Source organism: Vipera berus (assembly GCF_964194415.1).
Source record: "Vipera berus genome assembly, chromosome: Z".
NCBI lineage: Eukaryota > Metazoa > Chordata > Lepidosauria > Squamata > Viperidae > Vipera > Vipera berus.
The window spans coordinates 4,325,269-4,350,831 of record NC_138205.1 but is presented as its reverse complement, the minus strand read 5'-3'; the positions used below and the strand labels follow the sequence as shown (position 1 = coordinate 4,350,831).

Here is a 25,563-nt window from a genome sequence, read left to right as displayed (position 1 = left end):
ATCCCCATGGGGCGATTCCAGGAGGCCCAGTTAACACAGGTAATTCTCCATTTAGCAACCCAAGTTAAGACAACACTAACAAGCAGGCATATACATAGAATGAAGGCTATTGCTAAGCACATTGATTTGTGCTTTAGATTGTAAGCCACCCTGAGTCTTCGGAGAAGGACGGGATATAAATGGGATTAAAAAACAACAAAACACTTTGGGGGGGAAAAACCCGACTTAAAATAGCTGATCCGACCGTTGCCAGTGCCTGCCATCATACGATTAAAACTCGGGCGCTTGGCAACTGGTTTATTGGTTAAATGACAATTGCAGCGTCCCCGGGACCCCGCGATGGCCTTTTGGGACCGTCTCAAGCCAGCTTCCGACGGGCGTCGATGGGGGGAAAGCCACGCACATTTAAAAGGCCGAACGGTTGACTTGACAAGCGCACGGATTTGCTGAACCGGCGCAAAAAAAAAAAGTGGTAAAAAATCGGGGCGCGACACGCCATGGAAATTCTACACCCAACCGTGCTCATAAGTTGAGGAACACATTGTACCACCTCGGGGAAGAAAATCGAGAAGTCAAGGTGATAGGATCTTGCCAAAGGAAACCCCCGCCCCCCCCCTTTTGGTTGTCCCAAAGGTGCTTTCTTTTTTCCAGGAGGCAACTGGTCTTTCTTGTTTCTCTTTGAAGATGTTTCGCTTCTCGCCCCAGGAGCTTCTTCAGGTTCTGACTGGATGGTGGGGAAACGGAAGGATTTATACTCCTTTGCAGACATCCGGTCGTTTGCCTTCTTTTAAGAGCAGCGATGGCGAACCTTTTAGAGACCGAGTGCCCAAACTGCAACCCAAAACCCACTTAGGTATCGTTGGGTGCCGGGTGGGCGTGGCCCATTGGGTGGGCATGGCTGCAGGGGTCACGGCAGACTGGGTGGGATTAAAAATTTCAATCAATCATCAATGCCAACTTTGCGAGATTTTTTTTTCCCCTGAGAAAAGTTGAAATTGATTGATTGATGGAACCTTTTTTTTTTCCCCGCACATGGCGGTGGAGGTTTTATAAAACTCAGCTGAAGGCCTAGGCTAGGAGTAGGCAACCTCGGCTCTTTTATGACTCACGGACTTGAACTCCCATCTTTGAGGGGCAGCCCCTCAAGTATTGAAACACTGCTATCATGTCCTCCCTCACCCTTCTCTTCATTAAACTAAAAAAGGTAAAGGTAAAGGTTCCCCCGCACTTGCATGCTAGTCGTTTCCGACTCTAGGGGCCGGTGCTCATCTCCGTTTCAAAGCCGAAGAGCCAGCGCTCGTCCGAGGACGTCTCCGTGGTCATGTGGCCGGCATGACTAGACGCCAAAGGCGCACGGAACGCTGTTACCTTCCCACCGTAGTGGTCTCTATTCTTCTACTTGCATTTTTACGTGCTTTCGAACTGCTAGGTTGGCGGAAGCCGGGACGAGTAACAGGCGCTCACTCTGCTACGCGGCACTCGGGATTCGACCCGCCAAACTGCCGACCTTCTGATCGACAAGCTCAGCGTCCTAACCCACCGAGCCACCGCGTCCAGACATCCCCAATTCCAGCAATCGTTCTTCATGTTTTACCCTCCAGTCCCCTGATCATCTTTGCTGCTCTTCTCTGTACTCTTTCCAGAATCTCAACATCTTTTTTTTTTAATATCATGGTGACCAAAACTAGATGCCGTATTCCAAGCGTGGCCTTACCAAGGCCTTGTAAAGTGGTATTAAATTCTTGCCCCCAAAAGACTCCGAAGCTTAGCCAGGGATTTTCCCCGAGTGGATTTTGTTTCCCCCCCCCTTTTATTTAGCTTATTAACAGTCAAGTGTTTTATTTCCCTTTAAGTCTACAAAGCAGTCCAAAAAAAATGAGCCTCCTGGGGGGGTGGGCAGAGGAAGGGGGGGGGAAATGTTGCACGTTTAACTTCCAGGAAAGCAAAAGTTAAGTGTGTTAGTGCACACGCGTGTGCTTCGGCCTGAGTGATCCCTCCCTGGGTATGACGCTGTGCCACTCCTTCAGCGATCCTCTCTCCTTTAATTGGTACTAAAACCTGCTATTAATTCTGAGCCCTGAAAAACGGGAAAAAAAATTGGATACAGGAAGTCCTGGACTTGCAAGTTCGTTTAGCGACCGTTCGGAGTTACAACGGCACCACAAAAGGACTGTTTGTCATACGTACGACCATGGCAGCCTCTCCCTGGACACGCTATCAAAATTCAGAGGCTTATTGACTCCTATTTATGACAGTCGCAGCATCCCCAGGTCACATGATCTCCTTTTCTGATCTTCTGACAAGCAAAGGGGAAGCCAGATTCGCTTAACAACCAGGCTACCGACTTACGACAAGCTGCAGTGATTCACTTAACAACGGTGGCAAGAAAGGTCGGAAAATGGGGCAGTTAACTCGCTTAATTCTCACTTAAGCAAAAGACACTTGGGGCTCAACGGTCGTTAAGTCGAGGACTGCCTGTACATTCCAGATTTGGGAGGGCAAAACCGACAGCTGAAACCGTCTTTCGTGTACAGCGGCCGTTTTGTTTCTCTTCACTGCAAGCAAATAATGCTAGGGGAAAAAAAAAGATTTCTGCATAAAGATTTGCACATTTATATGTCCCAAAGGTGCCTTTTTTTTTCAGGAGGCAACTGGACTGCCAGGTTTTTCTTTGAAGACGTTTCGCTTCTCATCTAAGAAGCTTCTTCAGTTCTGACTGGAGAGTGGGGAATGGAAGGATTTATACTCCTCTGCAGTCATCTGGTCATTTGCCTTCTTTTAGAGAGTTGTTGAGGCCACTTGGAGGTTTGTCTGTGTCCTCAGGGTCGTCCGAGCGGTGCAAACGGGCGGGGAACCTTCTCGGAGCTACTGAAAAGATTGTGTGTTCAATTTTGAGCAGTGCTTTTTTTGTAAAATAAAAAGGTGCCGGAACTCACACGTCATACAACCCGCCCTTGCCTACCCTACAAGGTTCCATCCAAAAAAGGTGCCGGAACTCCGTTCTGAGCGTTCTATGAGGAAAAAAAGCCCTGATTTTGACCCAGAGCTGGCATCCACGTGGCCTCAACGACTCTCTAAAAGGCAAATTTATTATTTATTTATTTATTATTATTTATTAATTTAATTTATATACCGCCCTTCTCTCAAGAGACTCAGGGCGGTTAACAGGGCAATACATAAAAACAGGTACAAAAAAATTAAAATTATTAAAACATGATTAAACAGTGCCCATAATAATACAAATTTAAAATTAAAATCATAGTAACAATCCCACCCCGTCCCATCAGGCCAGGCCCGCTTCGTTAAAGAGATGGGTTTTAAGGTCGCGCCGGAAGGAGCGGAGATCGGGCGCCATCCGGAGCTCTACCGGAAGATGGTTCCATAAATCCGGTGCACCCACAGAGAACGCTCTCCCCCTGGGGGTCACCAGTCGGCATTCTTTGACTGGCGGCACCCTGAGGAGGCCCTCTCTGTGGGAGCGTACTGGGCGGAGGGAAGATGACGCCGGCTGCAGGTGCTCCCCAAGGTATTCTGGACCCATGCCATGGAGGGCTTTGTAGGTCATTACCAACACCTTGAACCTCACCCGGAAGACAACTGGTAACCAATGCAGCTCGCGGCGCAAAGGTGTAACACGGGAGTATCGGGAGACCCGATGACCAGCTGTCTGCAAGGAGTATAAATCCTTCCATTCCCCGCCCTCCAGTCAGAACCTGAAGAAGCTCCTGAGATGAGAAGCGAAACCTCTTCATAGAAAAACAAAAGTCCAGCTGCCTCTTGAAAAAAAAAAAGCAGCTTTGGAAGAATGACTGAGAATCTCCATAGATGTTAAATGAAGAATTGGCCAAATGAAGACTAGGCTGATCGGACATTTTTGGATGCCCAGATAAAACTCGTCCACCTCGAGAAGCAAAGGATAATTATTGCTTGTCTGATCTAATTGGCGGTTTCTTTTGGGGAGGAAAGGAAAACCGTGCACTGGAAACAAATCCGAGCTTCAACTTTTAGGATTTCGTCACCTCTGATCCAACGTCTTGAATGTGAGCCCTTTGCAAAAAGAGATGTGTGTCACGGACACAATTGTTAAAAAATGAGAGGAATGCATAGGTCAAACCCTTAGTTCCTGTCTCGGATTTCAATCCGCAGGCTGACTCCGGGCTCTAACTCCCCTGTCCTACATCGGCAAAACGAAAAAAACAAAAATTAAACAGAATTATTTCCCCACGTCCCCAAACCATGTCCCCAAATCGAAGAACTTTTGAAAGAAAATCCAAGAGAGATTTAAAAAAAAACTGGAGGATCAGCCCTACCTCCTAGCTAAGCACTTCGACACTTGGACCCCCGTATCCTTCGATTCGTAAAGCCCCAAAATCTTTCCGTTGCCAAAAGCAGAAAGGCTGTTAAAAAAATTCTCTTCCGGGAAGAAAGTTTTCAGATTTCTTTTTTTTTTCCTCTCTCTCTCTCTTGCAAAGCTTCTGCGTCGTCCTTGAAAGTCTGGCTTAGCTTTAATTTCAAATCTCAGCTTGTTTTCGGAAGAAAGAATGGCGGGTGGATGTGTGGACTTCAACTCCCAGAATTCCCCAGCCAGCGTTGCTGGCTAGGGAATTCTGGGAATTGAAGTCCACACCTCTTTGAAGTGCCTGAGATCGGGAAATACTGCTCTGGCTAGTTTTGGGGCAACTAGCTACGAATCCTAGTTCCCAAGGGCCGCAAATGGAGTCCGTCCGTTTTAACAAACGAGTTGCTGCTACTGCTTTCAGGCGACATCAGAAACAGGAAAAGGCCAAAAATCTGATTATTATTTTTTTTCCCCTCATGGCCTTCATTCGGCCCTTGCGTTCGCCGGATGAGCCAGCCGTGGCATCAGCTGGCAGGATTCGGGGTGGAAAGCAACGGCACGTCGTCTCGCCGCGTCGCCCCCTCGGAGTCCCGGTCCGCCGACTGGCCGGCCCGCCGGAGCAGCGAAGGCCTCCGATAAAGTTCTCCGTCCTGCAGGCCTTCGGGCAAAGGTTTGCGTTTGGTCTCGGGCAGGAGCAGCAGGCAAAGCAGGGCCAGGATGTTGAGGGAGGCCAGGACGATGTGTTCGAGGAAGGAGCCGTGCTGTTCTCGCACCCGCAACAAGGGGGCGCTCAGCCCTCCTAGAGATGCCAAAGCCAGGATAATGCCAAGACCCTTCCCTCTGCGGGAAGAAAATCGCCCTGTTATATTAGCAGGAGTCTCGAGTTTTCCACTCTGTTGTCCTTCCCCCTTCATATTCATTTATTTATTAAATTTATATACTGGCCATCTTGCTGTTTGGGACGAGGGAGGGAGGAAGGCGGAAGGAAGGAAAAGAAGAAAGAAAGAAAGAAAGAAAGAAAGAAAGAAAGAAAGAAAGAAAGAAAGAAAGAAAGAAAGAAAGAAAGAAAGAAAGAAGAAGAAAGAGAAAGAAAGAAAGAAAAAGAAAGAAAGAAAGAAAGAAAGAAAGAAAGAAAGAAAGAAAGAAAGAAAGAAGAAAGAAGAAAGAAAGAAAGGAAGAAAGAAAGAAGAAAGAAGAAAGGGATCAAGGGAGGAGAAAGGAAAAGTGATAGGAAGGAGGAAGGAAGGGGGAAGGAGGGGAGGAAGGAAGGAAGGCGAAAGGAAAATAGATAAACAGAAGGAAGAAAGGAAGCGAGGGGAGGAGGAAGGAAGGAAGGAAGGAAGCGGGATAGGGAGAAAAAAGGAATGGAAAGAAAGGAAAAGATAGATGAATGGAAGGAAGGAAGGTGGGATGAAAGAAGGAACAGGTAGGGAGAAAAAAGGAAGAAAAGAAAGAAAGGAAAAGAGAAGGAAGGAAGGAAGGAAGGAGCAAAAGCTGTGGGGACTAGACATTTGAAGACAAAATGGGTGGACTGACAGATAAGGAAGGAGACGTGTTTACAGTGGAGACTGTCTCAGTCCTTTAATTCTTCCTTTTTCTACCCCGGGACCCCTCCTCACTCTCTCGGAGACTTTTCTGCCTCACCTGATCACAGTGGGGATAACTTCCGCAGCGAAGAAGACGCTGAGCGAGCCGGCTGCGTGGGAGGTGAAGAGACCGAGAATGGAAAACGTTCTTCGGGCCGCGGTGTTGAGGTCTGCCACCGAAGACAAAAACGGAAGGTGTGAAGTCACGCAGGGTGGGAGAGCAGGGAAGGCAGCTGGACAACTTGGTGCACCCCACCCACCCCCAAGTATTTCCCCCCCCCCAAAAAAAAAAGACTCCTTCCACAATCCCATCGGCCGGGGCTGCTGGGAACTACAGCCCAACAACCCATCTGGAGCGCTACGCACTTCCCCCGGCCCAAGCTGTAAAATCGACTCTGGTTCCCCCCTCCTGCGATGCCTCATTTAACAACCGCACGGCCCAGTGACGAATTTGACAAATCCTGTTTGTGCTCGTAAGTCGAGGACCGTCGAGAGTTGATGACTAGCTGTACGACTCAGGAACCTAGATGCGAGAGGTCTGCCCCAAATGAAGGCAAACATGCGCGTCCCGGGATGATGTGGCAGGAGAACAATCTGGATCGGTCTAGCGCAGAGTGCGCTTTAGGCCAGGAGTCTCCGGCCTGTGGCCTAGTACCGGTCGACAAGCCTGTTGGCCAGCGGGCCTCGGGAATGGCTGGCGAGTGCACGCAGATGCGCGCACACCCCACACTCGCGCCTTGTTTGCGCAGGCGTGCTAGCGTCGCCACCAGCATCACGCAGTCGCTAGCGGCCTGTGGACAGTCACTAGCACCGTTTCCACATGCGCACGGATGCTAGCACTGGCGGCACCGCGGCGAGGGTGTGTGCAGCCCGCTTGCACATGTGCGCTGATGCTAGCGCCACCGCTGTGCACGCGCACATATTTCCCTGTTCTTCCCTTTCCCTTCCCCGCCAATCCGCAAAGCTTAGGAACTCTGCAGTGCGTGGTATTTTTGTGGTGCCTGGTTGTTGTGTGGCTTTTTACTTGCTGACTGGAGTGTTGATGGCCGGCTATCAAGTCATTGGCTGTTGTTTCCTTGTGCTGTAAAGCCCTTGGCTCTTAAGTACCTGATAAACACTGGTGTTGACCAACAAGGAGCCCATTTCTCCAATTCTTTCCCTGGCTGTCCCAAAGGTGCTTTTTCTCAGGAGGCAGCTGGACTTGTGTTTTTCTTTGAAGACATTTCCCTTCTCATCCCAGAGGCTTCTTCAACTCTGACTGGAGGGTGGGGAACGGAAGGATTTATATACTCCTTTGCAGTCATCTGGTCATTTGCCTTCTTTCAGAGAGTCGCTGAGGCCACTTGGAGGTTTTACCTGTGTCCTCAGGGACACCTGAGTGGTGCAAACGGGCGTGGAGCCCGCTTGGCATTTGCAGATTTGCGCTCCTCAGGTGACCCTGAGGACATAGGAAAATGTCCCAATGGCCTCAACGACCCTCTAAATGCAAACGACCAGCTGTCTGCAAGGCATATAGATCCTTCCATTCCTCACCCTCCAGTCAGTTCTGAAAGAAGCTTCCTGGATGAGAAGCAAAACGTCTTCAAAGAAAAACAAGGAAGCCCAGTTGCCTCCTGAAAAAAAACACCTTTGGGACAACCACAACCTGGATGACTTGAGAACCAACATAGATACTTCCCTGGCTATTTTTGTCCCTGCTCGGCCAACAATCTTAGTAGCTGCGAAACTGAATCTCTGTCCTTGTTCACTGCAATGTGAGGCTAGCGAGGAGTCTGGGCCTCCTTGTCAGACCGCTCGCTTGTGTCCTTGCAATCTGGTGGTTGGCTTCCTCCCTGTCTCTCCTATGTAGTCACAGGCTCCAGCACAAGTCTGGGAGCTTGGAAGAGTAAACCGCTGGTCCCAGATCGGATCCTGCAAGAAGACTCTCCTTGGAAATTAGCCCGGGGTTCTTACATTCTCCCAGCCCCAGCAGGATCAGAGAGGCGATGCCAGTCAGGGTCGTGGTGAGGAGCAGAATCCCGCGACGTCCATACCGACCGACGGTGAGGCAAAGAAAAAGGCAACCGAGACCCGCGCTGCCGGCGGACAACAGGAAGGGGAAGTAGAACTTGGCGCGTGGGTCCTCCATGGACTCCCAGGCCTGCTGGTAACAGTGGCAGATCGCGTGGGCTATGAATCTGGAGGAGAAAAATATGCCAACCTGGTTTAGGTCACGGGTTCAAGTGTCTCAAAAGCCTAAGAACAAACAAGGATGCTCAAGACCCTTTTAGGATGGAAGGAAGGAACTCATTGCCACTGAAAGGACCGTAAGAGGAAAGTAAAGAGAGTCAGTTTGGTTTAGTGCTTAAGCACCAGACGAGAAAGCGAGAAACTCCGAGTTCAAGTCCTGATATGGACATGAAAGATCGTTGGGTGACCTTGGGCCAATCTCCAGGAGATGGTGAATTCTAGTCCCGCCTGAGGCATGAACGCTGGCTGGGAAGCCCAGCTTTTATTTTTTTTTTTGGTGGGGTGGCAACAGACTGACTGTAAACCACTTAAAGAGGGCTGTAAAGCACTGTGAAGCGGTATATAAATCTAAGTCCTATTGCTATACTTCTCGCCCACCCCCAGGTCCACTCTGCCATTCCTGGACGAGCCTCCATAGGTTCTAGTAGCATACCAAGTTCAACTTACGTGGTAAAACCAAGGATCAGAATGTTCTTCCAGATGTTCCTGCAGGACAGGAGAGTGCGGAGTGAGATCTGGGCAGCTGCAGGCAGGTGACAAGCGTTGTCCAGCTCTAAAGGGTTGGTACCAAGATGGAGGGACCAGATCAGATGATGGAGGGACCAGATCAGATTGTGGAGGAGGGAAAAAGGAAGGTCAATCAACCTTGTGTCAGAATGGAGAAAGACAGAGGGAACCTCTAGAGCAGGGTTTCTCACACTTGGCTGCTTTAAGGTATGTGGACTTCAATTCCCAGAATTCCCCAGCCAGCATGGCTGGCTAGGGAATTCTGGGGGTTGAAGTCCACACATCCAGGGCTGAACGTTGAAAAACACTGTCCTAAAGGCCTCAAAGCCAGCCCTGGGAACTCTGGGAGTTGAAGTCCACACATCCAGGGCTGAACGTTGAAAAACACTGTCCTAAAGGCCTCAAAGCCAGCCCTGGGAATTCTGGGAGTTGAAGTCCACACATCCAGGGCTGAACGTTGAAAAACACTGTCCTAAAGGCCTCAAAGCCAGCCCTGGGAACTCTGGGAGTTGAAGTCCACACATCAAGGCCCAAAGGTTGAAAAACACTGTCTTAAAGGCCCCAAAGCCAGCCCTGGGAATTCTGGGAGTTGAAGTCCACACATCAAGGCCCGAAGTTTGAAAAAACACTGTCCTAAAGGCCTCAAAGCCAGCCCTGGGAACTCTGGGAGTTGAAGTCCACACATCAAGGCCCAAAGGTTGAAAAACACTGTCTTAAAGGCCCCAAAGCCAGCCCTGGGAATTCTGGGAGTTGAAGTCCACACATCCAGGCCTGAACGTTGAAAAACACTGTCCTAAAGGCCTCAAAGCCAGCCCTGGGAACTCTGGGAGTTGAAGTCCACACATCAAGGCCCAAAGGTTGAAAAACACTGTCTTAAAGGCCCCAAAGCCAGCCCTGGGAATTCTGGGAGTTGAAGTCCACACATCCAGGCCTGAACGTTGAAAAACACTGTCCTAAAGGCCTCAAAGCCAGCCCTGGGAATTCTGGGAGTTGAAGTCCACACATCCAGGGCTGAACGTTGAAAAACACTGTCCTAAAGGCCTCAAAGCCAGCCCTGGGAACTCTGGGAGTTGAAGTCCACACATCAAGGCCCAAAGGTTGAAAAACACTGTCTTAAAGGCCCCAAAGCCAGCCCTGGGAATTCTGGGAGTTGAAGTCCACACATCAAGGCCCGAAGTTTGAAAAAACACTGTCCTAAAGGCCCCAAAGCCAGCCCTGGGAATTCTGGGAGTTGAAGTCCACACATCTTATCTCGACTCACAAACGAGCAAAGCTGCAAAGTGCTCCGTTATCCCAGAGCGGGCTGGAAGGATCCCAGTTTTAAAATTACAGGCTGTGCTCCAGTTATGCCACAGTGCCCAAGTCAACCAGCTGGAACGAAGGGGGTTTTGACAAGCGGGATCACTCACCCTCCAGCGCCTCCCGCGTCTCGGATTCCTGGGCGCTGCCATCTTGGCACAGGGCTAACAAGACGTCCTTGGCCCGAGCTGTTCGACGGGTTGCCAGGAGCCAACGGGGAGATTCAGGGTACAATCCAGGGCAGCTAGGAAGGAAGGAAGGAAGCAGAGAATTTAAGAAAGAGGAACAATTAAAAGGGTGTGGGAGGAAAGGGAGGGAAGAAGGAAGGGAGGGAAGGAGGAAGGAAGGAAGCAGAGGGAGGGAGGAAGTTTAAAAAGAGGCAATATTAAGGAAGGAGGAAGGAAGTTTCAAGAGGAAATATTAGGGAGGGAGGAAGTTTAAAAAGAGGAAATATTAGGGAAGGAGGAAGGAAGTTTAAAGAGGAAATATTAGGGAGGGAAGGGAGAAAGGAAGGCAGGGATTTTAAAAAAGAGGAAATAGAGCGGGAGGAAGGAAGTTTAAAGAGGAAATATTGAGGAAAGGGAGGGAGGGAGGCAGGGATTTTAAAAAGAGGAATTAGGGAAGGAGGGAGGGATTGAGGAAGTTTAAAAAGTGGAAATATTAGGAAGGGAAGGGAAGGGAGGAAGGCAGGAATTTTAAAAAAGGAAATAGGGCGGGAGGAAGGAAGTTTAAAGAGGAAATATTAGGGAAGGAGGAAGGAAGTTTAAAGAGGAAATAGGGAGGGAGGGAGGGAGGAAGTTTTAAAAGAGGAAATGTTAGGAAGGGAAGGGAAGGGAGGAAGGCAGGAATTTTAAAAAGAGGAAATAGGGCAGGAGGAAGAAAGTTTAAAGAGGAGATAGGGACGGAGGGAGGGAGGGAGGAAGTTTAACAAGGAAATATTAGGGAAGGAGGAAGGAAGTTTAAAGAGGAAATATTAGGGAGGGAGGGAGGAAGTTTAAAAAGAGGAAATATTAGGGAAGGAGGAAGGAAGTTTAAAGAGGAAATATTAGGAAGGGAGGGAGGGAGGAAGTTTAAAAAGAGGAAATATTAGGAAGGGAAGCAGGAATTTTAAAAAAAGGAAATAGGGCGGGAGGAAGTAAGTTTAAAAAGGAAATATTAGGGAGGGAGGGAGGAAGTTTTAAAAGAGGAAATATTAGGAAGGGAAGGGAAGGGAGGAAGGCAGGAATTTTAAAAAGAGGAAATAGGGTGGGAGGAAGGAATTTTAAAGAGGAAATATTAGGAAGGGAGGGAGGGAGGAAGTTTAAAAAGAGGAAATATTAGGGAAGGAGGAAGGAAGTTTAAAGAGGAAATATTAGGGAGGGAGGGAGGACGTTTAAAAAGAGAAAATATTAGGGAGGGAAGGAGGAAGTTTAAAAAGAGGAAATATTAGGGAAGGAGGAAGGAAGTTTAAAGAGGAAATATTAGGGAGGGAGGGAGGAAGGAAGGAAAGGTTTGCTAATTGAAGTCCTATAAAAATAAAAAGCCACAACAGGAAGGAAATTGATCTTCCAAATAAACAGTCCTGCTAAGCAATAGGGAGAAACAGGTCTCACCCAAGGAAGATGAACAAGCCAGGATTAAGTGTGGCGGGAGGGACTTCCTTGCCCAGATTTCAAGATTCGGTGGTTCTATAACCACGGAGCAGCCTTTGAGTGAACCTGGGTGCTCTGTCCTGGTGGGGCCTACCTCGAAGGGCTGCGAAACTTCTCCCAAATTTCAAAATCTCCCAAATTTCTCTCTAATGGGTGGCCAAAATGGGCTTTTGGGGTAAAGAGGACCATTTAAGACAAACGGAAACATACGGAATATAGCCTCGTAAATCTTATTAGAATACTTCCATGGCAATTGCTGAATTTCAAGGTGTCAATTTTTCTTCTCACTCAGCCAATTGTTCTCTTGAAGACAGCCGAAAGCAGGAAGTAACCCGAGGCCTATGACTTATGCATATTTATACATGCCTAATTTTTAGACATGCATAAATAGCGATGCATCTTGTCAGAGCGTGCACAGTCTTGTTGCGCAAGATAACTCAGGAGTAAACACAGTAAACAGTGGTCTATAGTAAGTGGTGTCGATCAGAAGGTTGGCAGTTTGGCGGGTCGAATCCCGAGTGCCGCATAACAGAGTGAGCGCCTGTTACTCGTCCCAGCTTCTGCCAACCTAGCAGTTCGAAAGCACGTAAAAATGCAAGTAGAAAAATAGGGACCACTACGGTGGGAAGGTAACAGCGTTTTGTGCGCCTTTGGCGTCTAGTCATGCTGGCCACATGACCATGGACAACGTCCACGGACAAGCGCTGGCTCTTCGGCTTTGAAACGGAGATGAGCACCGGCCCCTAGAGTCGGAAACGACTAGCACGCACGTGTGGGGGAACCTTTACCTTTTTATCTACAATATCATACACCAGGAACAATATATACCCATGAGCTAATACAGCAGGACCCAACAAACCACAGTTACAGCAGGAAACGGAAGAGAGAGAACACATCAGCAGAGCCTTCCTTTTAAAAAATGGCTCTTAAAGAGACCCAGACCCTGCTGAGTCATCCCCATCATTACATCTTACTTCTTACGTTACATACGCTGGTTAGCTGTTAAATCAATACCTTGACACATCTCCTTGGTTTGTAAGGGAAGATTCCTCTTCCCCATGTACAGGTAGTTGAATTACGACCACAATTGAGTCCCAAATCTCTGTCATTAAGTGAGACATTGGTTTAAATGAATTTCGCCCCCTTTTACGACCTTTCCTGCCACAGTTGTTAAGCGAATTGCCAGAGTTGATAAGTTAGCACAACTCTGTTGTTTTAAGCAAATCTGGCTCCCCGGTTGACTTTGCTTGTCTGAGGGTCGCAAAAGGAGATCACGTGACCCTGTCACAATATGAGTCAGTTGCCAAGCAGCCAAATGTTGATCACATGACCGCGGGGATGTTGTGACGGTCGTAAGCGTGAAAATCAGTCATAAGACACATTTGTCTATGCCACTGTAACTTTGATCGGTCACTAAACGAACTGTTGTAGGTTGCAACGCCTGCGTAAGTGAGGCTGGAAGCACAAGCAACACTTGCACAAGTGTGGCCCGAAGCACCAATGATGCTTGCACAAGTGAGGCCCAAAACACCAGCGACACTTGCACAAGTGAGGCCCAAAACACCAGCGACACTTGCACAAGTGAGGCCTGAAGCACCAATGATGCTTGCACGTGAGGCCCGAAGCCCTAATGATACTCGCACAAGTGAGGCCCGAAGACCAATGACCCTTGCACAAGAGAGGCCAGAAGCACCAGTGATGCTTGCACAAGTGGGGCCCAAAGCACCAGCAACACTCGCGTGAATGAGGCCTGAAGCACCAGCGACGCTTTCACAAGTGAGTCCAAAAGCACCAGTGTCGCTTGCACGAGTGAAGCCCAGAACACCAGTAACGCTCGCACGAATGAGGCCCAGAGCACCTGCATGTGCGCCCACCAGCCAGCCACTCACACGGCCCCGTTGCAAACAGGCCGTGGAGCAATAGTGTGCCACAGCCCACAGGTTGGGGACCCCTGGTTGAGTGGTTCTGGCACCCCTCCCTCAACACTGCCTGGCCCGGTGTGGAGAAAGGCAAGTCAACTTACCCATAGAGTAGGCAGACCCCCATTCCGGCTGAGATCAAGCCTTGGAGCACCCTCCAACTGCCGCAGGCCCACGCCAGCCCCAGCAGGAGGAATTGTCCTCCCACCTGAACGAGGTCTCCCGCCATGGCGACTGGGAGTCGTTGTGAAGGACAACACAACTCCAAACCTAGGTAAAAGAGAGAAGTCGGGCAGATTAACGGAGGTGCAATGCAGGTCGTCCTGTACGTGACCAGAAGGGAGCCCCAATTTTCTCTTGCTAAGTGAGAGATTGGTGAAGTGCCCCATTTTACGACTCTTCTCGCCACATTTTAGGGGAAACCGCTGCATTTCGTAACTGAGGAAAACCGCTGTTAAGTGAATATGTTTAACTGCAGCAAGAACTGTATTCGCTCAACCTTGGTAAAATGAAGATTTACCAATGGAGGAAGAGCTAATTAAAAAAATCTTAGTGTGTGCAGAAACGGATAGACTGACACTGAAAATGAAAGAAAATTCATACACCTTTTATCGTTGGCTAGAAAAATGAGGTAGAGAGAAAAGAACTTAACTAGAACTAAGGAGAAACTTCCTGACAGTTAGAACAATGAACCAGTGGAACCACCTGCCTCCAGAAGTGGTGAATGCTCCAACCCTGGAAGATTTTAAGAAGAGACTGGACATCAATTGGTCTGAAATGGTCTGAAATGGTATAGGGTTTCCTGCCTGAGCAGGGGGTTAGAGTAGATGACCTCCAAGGTCCCTTCCAGCTCTGTTAATCTATTTATAACGGTTGCAAAGTCTTGGGGTCACGTGATCCCCCTTTTGCGACCTTCCGACAAGCAAAGTTTTCCTGACTGAGCAGGGGGTGGACTAGATGACCTCCAAGGTCCATTCCAACATCTTTCTTCCTTCTTCTTCTTGCTATTAATGTTATTATTAACGCTATTATTAATGCTATTGATATTATTAAGGTTATTATTAATATGTATTAGCAAGTTAAATGTTGGAATCCAGACAATATGTTGCTGATAAAATATTAAGCACTTGTGATTATAAAAATTAATAAAAATATGTATGTATGTATGCGTGTGTGTGTGTGTATGTGTATATATATATATATATATATATATATATGTGTGTGTGTGTGTGTGTGTGTGTTTTCTGAGGTTTTCGCGGGTGTTTGTATGTGGATCTTTGGTCATTCGGGTTTTTCCCCGCGTAGAATTGAAGGTGTAGGAGAAACGTTTCGACGGAATCCCATCCGTCATCCTCAGGCTGGTGGCTTCAGCTTCCTTCTTCTGGGAGAAGCACCCGAATGACCAAAGATCCATATATATATATATATATAACATGGATTTACAGCCAAAGCTTCAGTCCATTAAAAAAAGAAAGACTCTCGTGGGTCACTTCCAGCAGTCCAAGCCTATCCAAATTTTGGGGTGATGCACGACCATTTCAGGGTGATACTTACGGGTGACGTAGAGGGCGAGTTGTAAGGCCCCCAACATGGCGGCCCAGAGGCTCCGGCCCAGTATGAAGATGGAGGGGGACGTCGCGAAGGCCGCCAGAATGCCTGCTGGACAGCCGAGAATCAGAGACAGGAAGAAGGTACTTCGCCGTCCTACACTGCAAGGAGCAAGCGAAACGGAGAGATTACAGGTTGGTCCTCGACTTACGACCGCAACATGGGTTGTTAAACAAGACGGTCGTTAAGCGAGATGTGCCTGAGTTTTGTTTTTTGTTTTTTCGCCAGGGCTGTGAGGCAAATTGTTGACTCCTGTGGTTTTGCCTGGTTTTGCCCCACTTTACAACCTGTCTTGTCACAGTTGTTAAGTGAATTGTGGCGGTTGTTTAGTGACACGGTCGTTAAGCGAATCTGGCTTCCCTCAACGACGATTTGTCGGAGGCCGGCAGGGAAGTTGACAGATGGCAATTGCGTGACCACGGTCACATGAACTGCCGACCTAGCAGTTCGAAAGCACGTAAAAATGCAAGTAGAAAAATAGGGACCACTCCGGTGGGAAGGTAACAGCGTTCCGTGCGCCTTTGGCATCTAGTCATGCCGGCCACATGACCACGGAGACGTCCTCGGACAAGCGCTGGCTCTACGGTTTTGAAACGGAGATGAGCACCGGCCCCTAGAGTTGGAAATGACTAGCACGCATGTGCGGGGGAGCCTTTACCTTTACCTTATCCTATTAATATTATCCTATCCTATCGTATCCTATCCTATCCCTTATTTCTATTCTATTCTAATATTATTCTATTCTATTCTGTTCTGTTCTGTTCTGTTCCGTTCCATTCTGCTCTGCTCTACTACGGATTCATGTAACAACCATGATGCACTTAACGAGCACTGCAAATAATGTCCTAAAATCAAGTCAGTCACATGACGAGCCATTTAATGATTCTGAGCTCCATCAGGGTCCTAAGTCGGGAACCATCTATTTTTTCCTATTTTGTCTGTTATTTAATTTCACTTATTTTCAAAGCAGGCTGCAGGACACCCAAGGGCACATACTATCATCAATTCCATTTCATTCCATTCCATTCTGCTCTCTTCTCTTCTCTTCCTACTGTATTGTCAGAATCCATTTATATCATATTCATAAATGTATGTTTACAAACGTTGTTCCTGGATTCTGCCATCTCCCGAGGAGGAGGGAACGGATGTGTACTGAGCCTGTATTAGGCATTTCAAAGGAAAAGAGAAGCCTTTTGAACTGGGGGAACAAAAGGGAGGGCTAGGGCAGGTAGCATCTGGCTTGTGTCACGGAAGAGAGCAATAAACATGAAGGGTCCTAAGTTCCTTTTTCCCACGGGAGGGATGATAGGAGGTAAATGATGGGGGGCTGACCAAATGGGGTTAGGGGGGGGGTTGAACCGGGAACTCTTTATAAGGTTTTAGCTTGTAGAACAATATTAAGTCCTGTCTTGTATTCCTACAACCAAGCATGTCATAGTAAAGATTCCTTTTGGACTAGATTTGGCTCCAAGAGTTTTGTCTTCCTAAGACGTGGTTTAGGGTGGGTCCTGACTCACTCCTAAGAGAGCCTGCTGGTCCCAACACTTTCACCGATTCAATTTCACTCTCAAACACTTGCCGGGGGGGGGGGGAAGAACTTCCTGGCAGACGCATTATCTCGCATGCCCCAATATAACAGCACACGGGTAACTGACTTTAAACCACTCGTGCCAGAACAACAACTGGCAGCACCAGTCACCACCAGGGCACAAGTAAAAATGAAGCCAAAAGTGGATAGCCAAACCGGAATAGAATTCTGAAAGTCCTTGGAAGGGGATGAATGGCTCCAGAAAAATAGGCATGTGTGCACTATTAAAGATGGGCTACCTTGGGTGGGTGAGAAGTTATACATACCTGCCACCCAGAGGACCAATTTCATGCAACTGTGCCATGATACAAAATCAGCAGGACATTTCGGGTTTGTGAAAACATTACACTTAACTAAAAGGCAATTTTGGTGGCCTTCTATGAAAAAAGACATAGAAAGCTATGTGAGCAGTTGTCAAATTTGCGCGATGGCTAAGAGGTTACAAGGGAAATCGCCAGGACTGTTACAACCGGTGGCGGATCCCTCGGCCCCATGGAAAGAAATAGCCATGGACTTTATCGTAGAACTACCAGAAAGCAACGGAAACACCATTGTCTGGACCAGGGGTGTCAAACTCAATTTCATGGAGGGCCGCATCAGCTTTGCGGTTGCCCTCAGGGGGACGGGTGGGTATGGCCAGGGTGGGCGTGGCCTACTGGGTGGGTGTGGCTAGAGTGCGTATGGCCTACTGGGTGGGCGTGGCCAGCTCTACATCGTTCGCATCAAGGGTGCCTATGGGGGCCTGGGCAGGAGTGGGACAGATCTGAGGGTCTCTGGCAAAAGGAGGGTCTCTGGGCCAGGGCCAAGGCAGTGGGGGCCGTTCCCTCACTGTTTCCAGGATGGCTTCGCGGGCCGCATGAAACCGCTTCACGGGCCGGATCCGGCCCCCGGGCCTTGTGTTTGACATGTCTGGTCTGGACCGTCACTGATCTTTTCTCTGAACAAGTGCATTTCATACCTTGCCAAAAAATTCCAATTGCAAAAGCATTAGCAAAACTTTTTGTACAGCATATTTACAGATTGCATGGGGCACCACAACGCATCATATCTGACAGGGGGGTGCAATTTACCTCGGCATTTTGGAAGGAATTTTTATCGCTGTTAGGAACTACCCAAGGACTGACATCTAGTCATCATCCGCAGGGGAATGGGCAATGTGAACGGTCTAATGCAGTACTTGAGCAATATTTAAGATGTTATATAAGTTTCCAACAGACGGACTGGTCGGACCTACTGCCTTTCGCAGAAGTGGCATATAACAACGCAGTTCACTCCAGCACAGGTTACACTCCTTTTCAAGTAGCTACAGGCCAGAGCTTCAACCCCATACCTAATCTAACCCCAAAAGAACCGGTAATTCCAGAACTAAAGGAATGGATTGCTCAGATACAATACACCTGGCCTATTGTCAGAAATGCGTCAACAGAGGCTAGATTAGCACACAAGACACAGGCAGACAAGAAAAGAGCCGATCCCACACTGTTCAAGGTGGGAGAGATGGTATATCTGTCCACAAAATACCTTAAATCTCTCCAACGCTGTAAGAAATTAGGACCAAAATACGTGGGACCTTTTCCAATTAAAAGAATCATAAACCCAGTAACAGCTGAATTAGGACTACCTAAAAATCTTAGACAAATACACCCAATCTTTCACTGCAGTCTAATAAAGAGAGAACAACAATCTCCCCTACGAACAAAAATCCCACCACCACCACCCCCATCATGGTGGAAGGGGAACAACATTTCGAGGCGAAAGAAATTCTGGATTCCAGAAAACATCGTGGGACGACCCAATATTTAGTGGCTTGGAAACACCTCCCATCCTCAGAGAATGAATGGGTCGATAAACGCCACGTTAAAGCACCAAAGCTTCTTAAGAGATTTCATACAGAGTATCTCAGGGGTCTTCAAACTTGGCCCTTTTATGACTTGTGGACTTCAACTCCCAGAATTCCTCAGCCAGCTTCTGGGAGTTGAAGTCCACAAGTCATAAAAGGGCCAAGTTTGAAGACCCCTGGAGTATCTGAACAAACCAAGTTAACATTTACATATGTTTTTTTTTCTTTTCTTTTCTTTTCTTCCCTTACAGATGGACACATCTTTTTTCTAAGGAGAGCGAACTGTCAGAATCCATTTATATCATATTCATAAATGTATGTTTACAAATGTTGTTCCTGGATTCTGCCATCTCCCGAGGAGGAGGGAACGAATGTGTATTGAGCCTGAATTAAGCATTTCAAAGGAAAAGAGAAGCCTTTTGAACTGGGGGAACAAAAGGGAGGGCTAGGGCAGGTAGCATCTGGCTTGTGTCACGGAAGAGAGCAATAAACATAAAAGGTCCTAAGATCCTTTTTCCCACGAGAGGGATGATAGGAGGTAAATGATGGGGGGCTGACCAAATGGGGTTAAGGGGGGGGGGGTTGAACCGGGAACTCTTTATAAGGTTTTAGCTTGTAGAACAATATTAAGTCCTGTCTTGTATTCCTACAACCAAGCATGTCATAGTAAAGATTCCTTTTGGACTAGATTTGGCTCCAAGAGTTTTGTCTTCCTAAGACGTGGTTTGGGGTGGGTCCTGACATTTATACTATTCCTATTTCATTGCATTCTATTATCATTCTATTCCATATTTTCTACTGTATTCTGTTCTGTTCTTTTGTTCCATTCCATTCCATCCACTCTGCTCTGCTCTATTGTATTCCCATTGTATACTATTCCATTCCATTCCATATTTTCTATTCTATTCTATTCTATTCTATTCTATTCTATTCTATTCTATTCTATTCTATTCTATTTTCTATTCTATTCCATTCCATTCCATTCCATTCCATTCCATTCCATTCCATTCCATATTTTCTATTCTATTCTATTCTATTCTATTCTATTCTATTCTATTCTATTCTATTCTATTCTATTCTATTCTATTCTATTCTATTCTCTATTCTATTCTATTCTATTCTCTATTCTATTCTATTCTATTCTATTCTCTATTCTATTCTATTCTATTCTCTATTCTATTCTATTCTATTCTATTCTATTCTATTCTATTCTATTCTATTCTATTCTATTCTTAAATTTATATACCACCCATCTGAAGGTCCCTCTAGGTGGCTTACAATCGTTAAAAAAACAATGAAAAGAAATATTAAGGTTAATCCAATTTAGTTTAGAAACTAAAAAACTCCCATCCCAAACTTCTAACTTACCTGTCGGCCAGGTGACCCAGGAAAACGGCTCCTGCTGCAAAACCCAGGAGGAAACAGATCTGCTGCAGAGGGATGACCCAACTTCCAGAACGATCCAGGGACCACTGAGGGGAAAAAAAAGGAATAAGAATTTTTTAAAAATAATCAAATTATGCTTCAGGATAAACGAGTGCCTAATTGAAACCTGAAACTGGAAGGAATCCGGCTGCATCTTTTCAAACTACAGACCGTCCTCACTTAAGGACCTATTTGAGATTACGATGGTGCTGAAAAATTGGTGCTCGGGCTTACAACCACCGCAGTGCAGGTGGTCCTCGGCTTACAACAACTGGGCCCAAAAGTTTCTGTTGCTAAGCGAGGCATCTGTGAAGCGAGTTTTGCTCCATTTGACGTCCTTTCTTGTCAGAGTTCTGAAGTGATTCCCTGCAGTTGTTAAGTTAGTGACACGGTCGTTAAGCGAATCTGGCTCCCCACCCCCATTGACATTTGCTTGTCAGAAGGCCGAAAAAGGGGAATCACGTGATCCCGGGACACTGCGACCGGCACAAAGAGGAGTCCCTTGCCAAACGTCTGAATTTTGATCATGACTTTCATGGCAGGAAACGTCGTAAAATGGGGCGAAGCTCCCTGAACAACCGTCTCACTGAGCAAAAGAAATTTTGGTCGTATGTTGAGGATTATCTATATTCACTAAGCATTCCATTTATTCTCCTGTATGTCTTTATTTTCATTCTCTCTCTCTCTCTCTCTCTGTTTTGCCACATTCAGCCATCAAATTTCAGCTCTCTAGTCCTACAAAACGTCTTAAGTGTTTTGGGGTTTTTTTTAAATAAGAAGCAAGCAATAAACTTCCTCCTTCTGAGAGGAACAAAAAAACACGGTTTCTTCGCTTCCTGACTGGCAAAAAGCCACGTGAGGTTTGCCAAACTGACTCCGTGGCCACGTCTTGAGCAAAATTAAAAGAAAAAACCCTTTTGCTGATCACACTTGACAAATTGCTGTAACTTTTCCCTTCCTTTGTAGAGGAAAACAATGACCATTCCCCCCCGCCATTTGTTAGGCTCCAGAAGCGGCCCTGAGGTGTGCACTTTGCACTTTAAACAACCTCACAAACAATCCATATCTGGATTTTAACATGTTTCCAGTTGCACCATCATTGACAAATAACCTTTTTAACATTCTCACTTCGGACATTTATCAGCTGGTGGCTTCCCAGTCTCTGTGATTAATAATTTAAGAATTAGGAATTAGTAATTCTACTTAGATTTGTAATTCTACATCATCACAAGGCTATTTTAACAAAATTTCGCCAGCGTGAAAGAACAGTCCTCAGCTTATGACCGCAATTCGGCTGACAAAATTTTTTTCCCGTTGTTAAGTGAGTTTTGACTCCATTTTACCACCTTTCTGGCCACGGTTGTTAAGTGAATCACTGCAGTTGTTAAGTTTATCACACGGTCGTTAAGGGAATCTTAGCTTCCCCTATGAAATCTGCTTGTCAGAAGGTCACAAAAGGGGAACACGTGACCCCGGGGGGGACGTTGCGACCGTCATAAATATGAGCCAGTTGCCAAGTGTCTGAAGTTTGATCACACGCCGCTGGGAATGGAACGGTCCTAAGTATGAGAAATGGTCACGTCGCTTTTTTCAGTCCTGTGGTAACTTCAAACGGTCACTAAATGAAGTGTTGTAACTCAAGGGCTACATGCACTCAATCACTCCCCGCAGATTCGAAATTCTACTTTAACGTGAGGCGACATTAACAAAATTTCGCCAGCGTGAAAGAACAGGCTGTCCTTCACTTACGACCACAATTCAGCTGAAAACAATTCGTTAAGCGAGACGCGCGTTGAATTTTGCCTCACTTTACGATGTTTCTTGCCACGGTTGTTAAGTGAATCACTGCAGTTGTTAGCCACAAGGTTGTTAAGTGAATCTTAGCTTCCCTGTAAACTTTGCTTGTCAGAAGGTCACAAAAAGGGGACCACGTGACCCCGGGATGCTGCGACCGTCGTAAATGTGAGCCAGCTGCCGAGCATCTGAATTTTGTTCACACGATGCTGCAACGGTTGTTAAGTGTGAAAAATGGTCATAAGTCGCTTTTTTCAGTACCGTTGCAACCTGGAACGCTCACTAAATGAATTGTTGTAAGTCGAGGACCCCCTGGTTCAATCTCCCACAATCTCTTTTACAGACACGAGGTTCTTCTTTCTCTTTACATATTTTATTCTATTATTATTATTCTATTCTTATTCTATTCTATTCTTATTCCATTCCATATTTTCCATATTCTATTATTATTACTATTATTATTAGTCTAGTCTAGTCTATTCCATATTTTCTATATTCTATTCCATTCAATCCTGTTTGAGACAAATGGCGGTCCACTCTCTTCTTAAAAACCTGCAGTGATGGAGCACTCACAACTTCTAGTGGCAAGTTGTTCCACTAATTATAGGTTGCTTCTTTCTTTTTTTCTTTTTCTCCCTTCCTTCCTTCCTTCCTTCCTTCCTTCCTTCCTTCCTTCCTTCCTTCCTTCCTTCCTTCTCTCTCTCTTTCCTTCCTTCTCTCTTCTTCCCTTTCCTTTCCTTTCTTCCTTTTTGTTTCGTCTTTCATCAAAATGGAGCTGGAAGGGACCTTGGAGGTCTTCTAGTCCAACCCCCTGCTGAAGCAGGAGACCCTGCTGTTTCAGACAAATGGCACGCTGCCGCCCACCTGCCGCTCGCAGTGCTCCCACCGCCCGGGCAAGTTCGTGGCAACGCTGCCGCCCACACGGTACTAGCGGCAAGGGTGCCCCGAGGAGGGGTGAGCGCGCGCAGACACGCACGCACACTGCCCAGCTACTCACACACCCCCAGTGGACCAAGAGGCCACGGCCCGGTAGCGGACCACGGCACATAGGCTGGGGACCCCTGGCGGGCACGCCTGTAGCTTGTTTGTGCACACGCGTGGCTGCATTCACGCTTGCCTGTGTGCGTGCAAGTTCCCTGCCCCTCCCTCTCCCACTGGGGGGGGTTTCAACCCATCAAGTTTGGAGACCCCCGTTCTAGGTAACTTATTTGGCACTGAAGACCATTGAAGACCTCAATTTCCAATTTTTAACATGTTTCACATGAATCACAGCAGCGGGAAAACGAAGCGGCGGACATACTCGCCTCGGTCACCGGGTTGCTGGTCAGGATGGGGAGTCTGGTGGACCCCCCCCTCTGCCAGTGGGGCCCGTCACAGGTGGCATTCTCGGGCAGCTTGGTGCCGTTGGGGTCCCGGCACTGGCGCACAGGGGTGAGAGCAAAGAGGGCATCGGAACCCAAGGCCAGACCCACGAGAAGGCAAGGGAGGCAGCTGAGAGCCAGCAGAAGACGCTGCCGACGTTGGCCCCGGGCCCCCAGGCGCCCCAGCAGCCATTCGAAGGAGGGAGGGCCCAGCTCAGAAGCCGAGGTGGTAAAATCCCTTCGGGGACCCTCGGGATCTGGGATCGGGGGGCTGGTATCCATGGGAAGAGTCTGTGAAAGGGAGGAGGGGGGGGAAATAGAATTAATAAGACGGCAAGAAGGAAGAACGACAAGAGAGAAAACGGAGTGGGTTTCCAATCAGTGCTGTTCAACTTGGGCTCATTTCAGAGGGGTGGACTTCAACTCCCAGAATTCCCCAGCCAGCACGGCTGGCTGGGGAATTCTGGGAGTTGAAGTCCACCCGTCTCAAAGGGGCCAAGACTGGTTTAAATGAATAGCTGCATCTGTAAACATTGGGAACCCAAGCATCCTTTAGGTGATGTGATGCGGCACTAGGCCCAAGAAAAGGGCAAAGAAATACTAAACCAGGTTAAAATAAACCCAGAATCTTAGCATATGCAGAGGGGGGGGGGGAGAGAGAAAGTAGATTGTGAGTCCAGACAAGTACAATTCCCACGGTGAGCAGTAGGGGACGACATGAACTTGGGTCAAGGGGTCCCAAGCCATGGCTCCTCTCCCTCAAAGGGCCGGGAGACCACACCGCAGGAAGGGTCGGGGGGGGGGGGGACACAACTGGGGGAGGGGGGGGCAAGGCAGCATCTTCCCCCAGAACCCATCCCTACGATGCTGCCTGGCTGGCTGGGGATGCTAGGCACTGCAATCCACCTGGGGACGCCTGGCATGGCAACGCCGCCCCTGGGGAAAGCTGGAAAGGAGGGCCGAGGGAGGGAAGATGGGCTTTGTAGTCGCCTACACAGCTGGGGTGGGGGTGGGGCTGGTGGAAACGGCGAAGGAAGGCAGGGGGGGGGGGGAAAAAGAGAAAAGCAGCGAAGATGATTTGCTTGCTTTCCACCTGCTTTCGTTAGTTCCGTCGTCGCCTGCTTTGGGGCCTCAACCCGTGAAGGATGCAGGCGTTCACACGACCCCCTTTCTGGGCACGCTCTGCTGTTAAGGTGCAACTAAGGCGGGTTGGGGGCAAATGCAAACGGCTGAGGCTTGGGGGGGGCAAAGCAAGGGGGGAATCCCGCCTGGGGAGGCGGGTGCAGGAAGGAAGGAAAGGCCGGGGTGGGTGGGGGGTCTGGAAAGGGGTCCCGGGACGCGATTGAGGGCAAAACGGCCGCTCAAAAGGCGGAGACGGAGCCGCCGAGCGCAGCGGAGGGAAACCCCGTCGGGGATGCTCACCAAGCGCCGGCTGGGCGCCCACCGCCGGCTGCAAGACGCCCCGAAGCCGGGCCGCCACCGCCCGGGAAGCACAGGCCGAGGGAGCCGGCAATCCCCGCCCCTCGGCCGCCTCCTCTTCCACCCAGAGCCGCCGCCCCCAGCCCGACGCAGCGGCTTCCTCGGCTTCTTTTAGGGAACCTGGCCGGAGGCCAGGATCGGCAACCTGGCGCCCGCTGCAATTCTCCTTCTGCAGCCCGGGCCGCGCTCGGTTCGGGCAGGGTTTGGACTTCGGATTTGGGGAGGGGGCGTCGGCAGCAGCCTCGCGGCAAGCCGGGCAGGCGTGGTTGGGGCTGGAAAGGAGCCCCCCTTCACCCCGGCCAGCGCCACGGGCGATCCCCAGCTTTTGCGCCGGCCAATGGAGAGCTGGGATCGGGCGCAGCCGGTGGAGTTGATCTCCGAGCCCCCTGGTCAAAGGAGCCTTCCGCAAGGATTACGGGGGGGGGGTCGGGAGGGGGGAAACGGCATTAAGGAGGCATGCCGGGAGATGTAGTTCAGAAGATCCGGCCAAGTCGTGTATCCAAAGGCGGAAATTAAAACCCACCCTCCCCCCCTTTTTTTTTGCACGGACTTTTTTTTTGGGGGGGGGGCTTTTATTTCGCGCGCATCTCGTGTGTGAATGCCAGCCTGGGTTCCCGCAATTTGAAAGTCCCCTCCAAGTGTTTCTTAACTTTTGTCCCTTTAAGACCGCGGCTCCCAACCTTTTCAATAATAATAATAAATAATAAATAATAATAATAATAATAATAATAATAATAATAATAATAATAATAATAATTAATGATGATGATGAAGAAGAAGAAGAAGAAGAAGAAGAAGAATAAGCTGGAAGGGACCTTGGAGGTCATCTAGTCCAACCCCCTGCTAAGGCAGGAAACCCTATACCATTTCAGACAAAATGGCTGTCCAGTCTCTTCTTAAAAACTTCCAGTGTTTTTTAACAGAAGAGACTATTTCCAGCATTCACCACTTCTGGAGG

General features: G+C 48.2%; 1 protein-coding gene across 3 annotated transcripts; it reads right to left on the bottom strand.

Moving 5' to 3' along the window:
* Positions 1-1,823: 1,823 nt before the first annotated feature.
* On the bottom strand, positions 1,824-24,870 carry LOC308677936 (solute carrier family 22 member 17-like). Of its 3 annotated transcripts, none has more exons than XM_081344653.1 (10): positions 24,549-24,870; positions 23,070-23,417; positions 19,915-20,018; positions 15,065-15,219; positions 13,615-13,780; positions 10,071-10,204; positions 8,602-8,707; positions 7,879-8,102; positions 5,984-6,095; positions 1,824-5,179 (listed from the first exon to the last, which is right to left on the bottom strand). In XM_081344653.1, exons 2-10 carry the CDS (start codon positions 23,406-23,408, stop codon positions 4,864-4,866), a joined length of 1,656 nt encoding a protein of 551 aa, XP_081200779.1. In that variant the 5' UTR covers positions 23,409-23,417; positions 24,549-24,870; the 3' UTR covers positions 1,824-4,863. The 3 variants fall into 3 exon arrangements, with proteins under 3 accessions (XP_081200779.1, XP_081200780.1, XP_081200781.1); XM_081344654.1 differs by lacking the exon at positions 24,549-24,870 and adding an exon at positions 24,220-24,314; XM_081344655.1 differs by having other exon boundaries at positions 5,109-6,095.
* Between the last annotated feature and the right edge of the window lie 693 nt (positions 24,871-25,563).